The sequence below is a fragment of the Rhamphochromis longiceps genome, linkage group LG17 (assembly GCF_057381845.1).
Source record: "Rhamphochromis longiceps isolate RC_006_pf linkage group LG17, R_longiceps_female_GT1.1, whole genome shotgun sequence".
Lineage (NCBI taxonomy): Eukaryota > Metazoa > Chordata > Actinopteri > Cichliformes > Cichlidae > Rhamphochromis > Rhamphochromis longiceps.
The window spans coordinates 22492125-22501559 of record NC_140573.1 but is presented as its reverse complement, the minus strand read 5'-3'; the positions used below and the strand labels follow the sequence as shown (position 1 = coordinate 22501559).

The window sequence follows — 9435 nt, the reverse complement described above, 5'->3', positions numbered from 1 at the left end:
CAGTATGAAGGTTAAACTTCATAGCTTCATTAAGTACACTGTGATAGAGGCACTGACTGATTAAATACGGAATGACATCAGGTGAGGTCATGGATATCCCAATGTAGACAAATTCATCCGCCACTGAAAATAGTCCCCCCAAAATGCACTATTTTCCTGTTTGATTGTTAAATTTAGAAAACAGCACAACAAAGAGGATTTTATTGAGGCTTTAAGAGCTGGAAATATTTTTTTTAAGTTTTGTATGTTCAGAGGGAGAAAGCAGAAGCGAGAAAGTATGAAGCAGAAACGGACAAACACATTTTTTTTTTGAGAGGGAAGGGATTTGTACATGAATTAATTCAAGGACTGCAGAGTAACACCAGACTTAACCTCAAGTCTTAAAAAATGATCTCGTAAACATGCTTTAAATACTTCAATGAGAGCAGCTCTCCAAGGAAACACACCCAATAGTGCATTCAAAGTGAAATACATCCACACTGCCTGTACTGTACAGCACTTATTTACTATCCCCACAGTCTCCAACCCCGCAGACTGGAAATGAGTTATTAAACTTCAGCTGTGTGAACCCAAACAAGCCAAACACCAAAAATGTCCTTTGGAGTAAACTTTCCCACTGGATTGGAACAAAAAAACAGAGGGTAGGTGTGAACGCACCCTCAGATGATGTCATACCTTCCCTCACTGCTTCAAACCTGCTGCAGTTTTACTAACCACGCACACACATACACACATAAACACACAAAGGTAGTGTTTCTGGGGGTCAGGATGCAGATGGGATTGGCGGGCAGCTTTTGGGGGTGTGGTTGAGGTCTCTGACAGGCTCTGAAGGGCGTTGACCCTGCAGGCGGGTCAGCAGCGTGGTCCGGCGGATGCTGCTGTCCGAATCCTGGTGGTGGAACCGGTTTCGCAGGTGGCAACAGCACGGCAGGCTGCGGGCGAAGTCCGACAGCAGGTTACCGCTGAAGATCATGTAGATCCAGGGGTTGCAGCAGCTGTTGAGGCTGGCCAGCAGGGCGGAGAGCGTCACAGCGGCATTCTCAGAGTCTGCAGGGGAAACGGGAAGAGAGATTTATGAAGCACACTCGGAGACGTCAGCAACTAAACCAAAGTGTTTTTCCTCTTAAAGTACATGTACTAGTCTGAAACACACTGGAGTACTGCCAGCCTGCCGGGCAGCTCTTAATAAGGTTTGGCTGCCTTCATGTAGCTGTGGCCTGCAAAGCAACCCCGAGCGAACGCCAGTATTAACAGACATGCTCAGCTCTCCTGCACCACCGATAACAAGGACAGCTGATGCTGAAGGCCGCGTGAGACTCAGCAATTCTCTCCTGATTAAAGACGGATCGTTTGCGGTGAGACAGCAGCAGAGGTTTGGAGGGATAGAAATGGTAATAATTACTGACGTGATGGAGCCGCTGAGACAAGTTTCATTACAGCAGAGCAAATGGTTAAGTCCAGTGAGGCATTCAAACAAGAGTGCATCAAATAGAAATACATACATTAACTACTCTAAAAATACATTATTTGGCCTTGCTATCATATTCAGGCCTCCTGTTTTTATGTCCTCCAAGGTCATGTGTTTGGAAGAGTCAGCATATCATTCTGTTTGTAAGCACGATAACTTACATTCACCAAGGTCTTCAAGGTCAACTTAGTGATTTATAACGTATATAACCTCTTATAAGTGTGCTGTGTATTATCAACACATAGAAAGTACCACATAAAGATTTTAAATATCATGTCACATTTGACCTCTGACCTCTCCTTCAAGGTGAATAGATTAATCTGAAGGTCAAAGTAAAGATAATGCTATGTCGAGCTATTTAAAACTTTTCGTTGAACTGCCATTGTTTGTATTGACAACATATAGCCATACGTATGTGGATACTAAATATCACGTTACTTTGAACCTCTGAACTCTTCCTTAAGGTCAAATAAGGTAAAACTTTAATAAAAAGACTTTTATATTTAAAACTCTATAAAAATTCTGCTGCCTTCAATTAAGTTCAATTTAATTGTATTTATATAGCATCAAATCACAACAACAGTTCCTTCAAGGTTCTTTATATTCTAAGGTAAAGACCCTACAATAATACAAAGAAATCCCAACAATCAGCAGGCACTTGGCGACGGTGGGAAGGAAAACTCAGTTTTAACAGGAAGAGACATCAAGCAGACCCAGGCTCCAGGAGGGGCGGCCATCTGCTTTGACCGGATGATGCTGGTATACAGGGGCTGTATCCCAATTCAGGGTCTGCAGCCTTAAAGGCCGCATTTTAAGGCCGATTACGTCACAGACTGAGGGACCCACTGCTGCACATCATCTGTGAGGCTTTGCACCCCTGATGATCCACCAGGACAAACTCAGCAGTGTGTGAGGAAGAGGAGGAGGAAGAGCCAGCAGCAGCTGACAGATGGAGAGAATAGACAGACTGTTCCCTGTTTGTGAAGGACTGCTAGGAAAGTTTAAAATAACTAATTGTCTGTCCTGAATCAGTCTTATTAAATAATTTAATCATCCCAGTGTTTTCAGTGTGGGAGAAAGTACTCAGGGCCTTCAAGTTAAACACTATGAAAGGCAGAAACAAGTTTAATATTCAGAAACCTAAAGTCTGTATCAGCAGCAGAATGGACCTAAAAATGTTTGTTTCAGTTCTATGAAGCTTTGAGTATTTTGGATTAGTAGTACTGCTGTGTTTGTTGCATCATATTGCTGTAATTGTTTATATGTTTTATATATTCTGAGGTAAGTTGATCTATAGTGTTACATCATATTCTATAAGGATGTTATGTGTTTGTAGACTTTGTGCCCAGTTTGACCCATTTAGCAGAAGCCAGCCTGTTTAAGGCTCTGATATCTATTCTGTATGACTTAAAGCAGTTATGACATGGTCTGATTTTCTCACCCAATAAAGGAATATTTCATATATCAGTCTACTCTTCATTCTATCAGAAACAGTTTTCACAGCTCGTACATTTGCTTTTTACACATATATGTAAGCATTGAGCCAAATTTAGTAATGCCAACATATTAAAAGAACAATATTTGTCTCTTATATATAATACATCTATAGATACACTGTCAAAGATACTTGTCTTTGAGTGAAGATTTAAGGTGATGGGAAATATAAATAAATGCAACTCTACTCTTTACTGAAGCTCAGTATTTGACACGGAGTTCAAACTCACTGCTGTAATAACTAATAATGATTAATATAATAACCATAATATTGGCCATATTATATTTACATTACCAAAGTGAGATGACTTTAGTCTCATGAACAACATTAGCTAATTGTTATTTACTAGCCAATCTTAAATGACTGTTCAGTAAAGAAATGAAGCCCAACAATCATGTTTTACAGTCCTGGGGTCTCAGCCTCAGATACTTATCAAATCACACAAAGTTCATGTAGAAACAAATGTATAAAATGTGTTCTCCTTTATTTCTGTCAAACAAAGCTGTATGAAACGTTTCCAGCTGTTAGTATCATGGTTGCTAGGCAACCTGGGCAGCACAAGGGAGGCTAGACCGTCCCATTTCACAACCTTACAAGCCTCGCACTTCCGGCCTCAGCAGTCTTTGAGTACGGCCCTTGAGGACCGTTAAGGCTGCGTACTTTAAGGCTGCAGACCCTGAATTGGGATACAGCGAGGGATTCTAAATGTTATATTGACCTCTGTCCTGTGAACTATGACCTCACGTTTGCATTTCAGAGCTGCCTTTCTTTCAAGATGAGCCAAAACGTCTTCTATTTGAGAGAAATGATTGAGAGAATAAGCTGCATAGTTTGTTAGAAGTATACTTCTATACAAATCACCACAAATGTCCTAAGGTACATTTAAAAGAACAGCTAAAACTATGTAAATTTGTAGAAAATACAAAAGTGTTCAACTTTCTGGCCTATCAGAAGTTTCTCTTGCCGTGCTTCTTGTCATAAAACTGTTATTCTGCAATCTGTTGAACTTTTGTTGACTTTTTGGGGCCTTTATGTGGACAAAAATGTCATTAAACAACGTACATAACATCCAGTTGCTGATATGATCGCTGGTTCCCAGTGTGGCCCCGCCCGTGTGTGTTGACAGAAACACAAATATGTAACCAGCCAATCACGGAGCAGCAATTCAGTGCATTTAGGCACGTAAACACGATGAAGATGACCTGCTGAAGTTTAAACTGAACAGCAGGATTGAGATAAAAGTGATTTAAGTGACTCTACAATACACACAGGGTCTTCTTGATTGCAGAAAATTGGAAAAATGTTGCCTGCTCAGCTTTGGGATGTGGTGGAATGGGAGATTCGCATTGTGGATGTTCAGCAGACAAATCTGCAGCAGCTGTTTGATGCTGTCGTGTCAGAATGATCCAAAAATGATGTTTCCAGCACCTTGCTGAATCTTTTCCACAAAGAATTAATGAAGCTCTGGAAGAAATAGAGGTCCAGCCTGGTCATGCCCATGTTCCTGATGACCAAATACCAGAATTTAGACTTAAAAGCATTTGCCAACTGACCAACACCACTACATTGATCATTGTTTGAATTTTTGGCATTTTAAAACATTTGAAAATGAATCTCAAATCTGATATGTTCTAGTTTTTCAACTGTACAGAAACTCCAGCAGAACCCAACAAGCCCAACAGGGTCCCTATATGATGATACTAGAAAGCTTCATCTCTGCTTCAGCCATTAAATGCATGCTTTAATAACAGATATGGTTTGGAAGGAAAGAGTTGGCATTTGTGTAAGTTTGGAAGATTTCCCTGCAATATTGTAATTATTTAAGTTTTAATTAAAGGCCAATTAAAGGCTTTCTTTGTTTAGCTTTGAGCCAGTTTAACCATGTGTGAAGTTTCCAGCTTTTTCAAATACCAATTAAAAAGTAGAAAATATAGAGAAGTGTGGCAGGTCACAGAGAAATTGGAAAGCAGAAACTTGTGGCCAACCTTAACCACAGAATAAATTAAAAGAGGAGATATGTGAAATTTTTTTATTTTTATCTTTTGATGTTTTTTATTAAACCTCAAGCCTGTGCATGTCAGTGCTGAGTAATTTTCCAATGATAGAAGTCAGGATATGAATTTTATTTTGCAGCTTCGGAGTCTGTTAAAGGAGAAAAGGCTGCCCTGGTCTGCTCACCCACTTGAAGAATTTCATTATCACTGTCATACAGAGCCTTACTGACTGGTGAGGGCATGAGTGCTGCTTCCAGCAGCTTGATAGGAATTCATTTTCAGGGAACATCAGGGTTATATCATTTTCTGGCGTAAAACCAGTCAGAGCTCTGAACTTTTTAAATATAATCCCTTTCTGAGTGCAAGGAACAATTTAACCACTTTGTCTCATTTTGAACCCAAACTGCTGCAGAGTGGAGCAAATTAAAATGAAAGATTTTAACCAAACTGAGCCTCACGTGTGAGAGAAATGTTATAATATGCGAGACAGTAAACTGGCTTAGAATCTGTCGATTTATAAACTGACCAAATGTTTACCAAACTGCCAAAAGATTATCAGCATATTCTATTTTGTAAGCTATGATCAAGATCTTATTTAAAGAGTTTAGAAATGCTTCATGACTTCACTGATTCAATCACTGTCTGTGTTTGCAAAATATTTTTCCAGTGGTGGAATGTAACAAAGTATATTTACTCAGGTGTTTTACTGATATGCAGTTCTGATGTTATGTTCTGCTCCTTTTCTATTTTGAGTGAGAATGTTGTGTTTTGTACTCCGTGTTATAGTTTTAAAATTTAAGTTACTCATTTTTATGCTGATGTTAAAAATTTATAAATAGATAGATAGAAGGTAAAACTAACCAGCAGTAAATCAGGTCATTAAAGTCATCTCCAGCTGCATCTTTAGAGTGATGGCAACATATTAACCTTTATGTTTATCGCCTTAACATTTTTATGCTAAAACTTTTGCCGTGTTTGGCAACACTTTGTATAATTATGATTATTATTTGAGGAAAAGTCTAAACATCACTTGGACCAAACGGTTTTTTCACCGGAGGCTGCAGAGATTTGGAATTTTTTTTTTTTTTTTTCATACCAGAAAATCTCACAGAAAAAAGAAAAATTTCGATTTTAGTTTGAAAATGTGGCTGAAATATCTTCAGGTCTGCAGTTACTGCCTGTGCGAAGCTTTGGCTCACATGCCTTAAATTTCTTTGCACTGAAGAAATGTATCTGTGGGTTTGTTGATGGTTTGCTCTTCAACTGTAATTTCTTCTTCTTCTTTAAGTACTTTCATTATGAGTACACTTTGTTTTATGAAGGTGCTTCATTTCGCACATTTTTCAATATGTCACATTTTTTAATCTGCACCATTCATTTTCATTCATTTATTTATTCATTTTCAGGCACAACAAATACCTATATTGAACATAAAATACACAAAACAAAAAACAAAACTTGCCTGAAAAAGGAGTGGGACGAAGAAAACTTATTAAATCCCACCCCTATACTCACTCATCAACAAAAAAAAAACAATAAACTTCCCGCAGCTACGCCCATCATTGCATACAGACCCATCAACAGCCCCGGGCAGATACAAGCATCTAAGCGGCAGCTCACAACCAACAATTAGAGCCTTCATAACTGAATACAGAATATATAAATTATAAATTGCATTACCACAGGTAACAGGCAGTAATAACTACAAGTAACAGACACACATACATATACATACATATATATCTACACACACAAGTACATATATGTACATACATACGCACACTTTATTTTTTATTTTTTATTTTGGAATCCATACCAGCAATGGTAAGAGAACAGACATTACAGAGCACACTAAAAGCATCATTGAGTATACTGTGACCAGACCAACTGTTTGTAGAGAAATTTAAATCTATGAATATTTTTGCATTGTTTCAATTGTAAACTCAGACTGTTCCAGATTTTCACACCACATACAGACACACAAAAGCCTTTACGGGTTGTTCGAGTTCTGGGTAATTTGAATTCTCCAAAGCCTCTCACATTATAAACCTTTTCTCGAATTTCAAATCTAGTTTGTAAATTTGCCGGTAAAAGTTTAGTAAAAGCTTTATACAAAATGATGGATGTATTGTAATTAACCAGATCCTGGAATTTAAGTAACTTTGCCTGAAGAAAGAATTTGTGAGTATGATCTAGATAACCAGCCTTGTGAATAATACGCAGTGCTCGTTTCTGTACTGTGACTAATGGATTAGTTGTATTTTTATATGTATTTCCCCACACTTCCACACAATATGTAAGATATGGAAGAACCAGGGTACAGTACAGAGTACGAAGTGCATCTTTATCAAGGAATTGTTTCACTTTGTTCAAAACTGCGAGGCTTCTGGAAATTTTGGTTTTTATGTGTTTTTACCATCGGATGATCTAAGGAAAATGAGCCCTTAGCATCTGTTGTAATATATGTAGTGCACATTGTTCTTGTTAAATAAACCCAAATCAACTACATTAATTGATTAATTAAAAAAAATTGTTTCACTACCTTGTAAAAAAAAGTTATTGAGCACTGAAGCACGTTTAAATTATTGCGCAAAATAACATCTGCATGCGGGCACGAGGCTAAACACGTGCCTACCAATAGCAATATTACATTTGGATTTATAGGCTTTGCATTGTGATTTTTATTTAACTGGAGCCGCCAATAATTGAACCAAAGACATCTTAATTAAAGAAAATTTGCTCTTTAGCATTCTTTTAATTCCCTTAAAATCCCTTCCAGGGAAGGTGGAACGTCTAAAGTTGCTACAAAGCAGAAAATTTGACTGCAGACCGGGGTGGACAAGTGCGCTAATTTGTAGATGAGCGCAAAGCATTTTTGCCTCATATGTTGAGGGGATGTGCCTCTTTGTGGCTCAAAGGTGAACACATGTCTCACCAGAAAAGATGTGGCTCAAACGGAGACACGTGGACGTGTGTACAGGCTGAAATAACAGTGTTACAGGGGAATACGTGAGCTGTTAGCTTCTGTTTATTCTCACAAGAAGTTGTGATTCAATTTTAATTAAATTAAAAATCTGCATTCTGCCTTTAGCTTTGTAATTTCAAACCTGTGAAGTTCGCTAAATTTACTTAAACCTCAGTCTGCCCATTCGCTTTACTCACACTTTGCCACAAGTGTGATTTATATTTTTAGTAAGGTTCTGGTCCTGTCAGCAGGTCACTCACCGTCCCAGGAGAATGTCTCATCCCACACCGACCACATTTGCACCGTGAAGAAAGGCGCCCAGCACACCACGTACGCCACCACGATCACAAAGGTCATCTTGACCGTGCGTAATTTGGCACGGGAGATGGTGCTGACGCTGCTCACCGAGCTCCGGCTCAGCATCCCGCTTTTGCTGGCCTCCGCGCTCTTTCTTCTCTGGGTTTTGTATCTGAGGTTCCTCCAGATCGTACGGCAGATAAATCCGTAGCAGAACACGAGCACGGCCACGGGCACCACGAAGATCCCGACCGTGATCCAGGTGATGTACGCGCGAACCCCCCACGGCTCCACGAAGTGCCCCCAGCAGTCGTAGACGGCTGAGCCGGGGCGCACCTCGCTCAGGGAGAAGATGCAGTACTGTGGGGTGCTGAGGACCAGACTGCACGCCCAGGTGGAGCCGATCATGATATAGGCGCGCTGCGTGGGCTGCTGAAGCGTCTGCAGCGGGTGGCAGATGGCGATATAGCGGTCCACGGTCATCATCACCATCATGTAGGTGGAGGCGAACATGCCCAGCACCTGCAGGTGCTTCACGATGCGGCACAAGAAGTCCGGCCCATAGAAGCGGAACGTGACCTCCCAGCAGAGCTGCGGCAGCACCTGGAAGAAGGCCACCACCAGGTCAGCCAGGCACAGGTGCTTCATAAACAGGTGCATGCGCGACGGTTTCCGCCGGGCTCGGTACATGGCGAGCAGCACGCTCAGGTTGCCCACCACCGCCGCCACGAACGCCAGGCTCAGCACGGTGATCTCGAGCTTGGCCACCTCCTCGTTACGTCCGAACGGGTCGGTGTCGTTTCTCTTCAGCTGCTGCGTAAAGTTAGAGCTATCGGTGCAGTTTTGGTGCGTGGCATTGCAGGAGCTCACCGAGGGGAGCGGCATGGTCACCGTTTCTCCTCCGGGCGCATGGAGGTGTCTGCGCGCTTGTGCGTAACCGTAACCCTCTTCCAGCGTGTACGGGACTATTGAGAAGAATTCACGGGTTAAAAATCCAGAAGGGATCCATCTGTTTCCCTGCGAGGTGCACAAAAACTCCAACCTGAATCCGAGCAGCAGATCTAGCCCCTTTTAAAGTACACTGCCCCCGAGAACCAGCCCTCTGCATGCCTCACTGTATCCAAAGCCCCACACACGCGCACTTCATCACCTTACTCCCTCCCACCAGCTCCATGCTTAGGATAAAGTGAAAGGGGGGGGGGGGGAGTAAAAGACG

The 9435-nt window shown here is 41.0% G+C and overlaps 1 protein-coding gene across 1 annotated transcript; it reads right to left on the bottom strand.

The window, feature by feature from the left end:
- Nucleotides 1-762: 762 nt before the first annotated feature.
- LOC146649704 (arg8-vasotocin receptor-like) lies at nucleotides 763-9231 on the bottom strand. The gene is made up of 2 exons (XM_085386171.1): nucleotides 8183-9231; nucleotides 763-1047 (listed from the first exon to the last, which is right to left on the bottom strand). The coding sequence occupies exons 1-2, from the start codon at nucleotides 9102-9104 to the stop codon at nucleotides 764-766; spliced, it is 1206 nt and encodes a 401-aa protein (XP_085242297.1). The 5' UTR covers nucleotides 9105-9231; the 3' UTR covers nucleotide 763.
- Nucleotides 9232-9435: the final 204 nt, after the last annotated feature.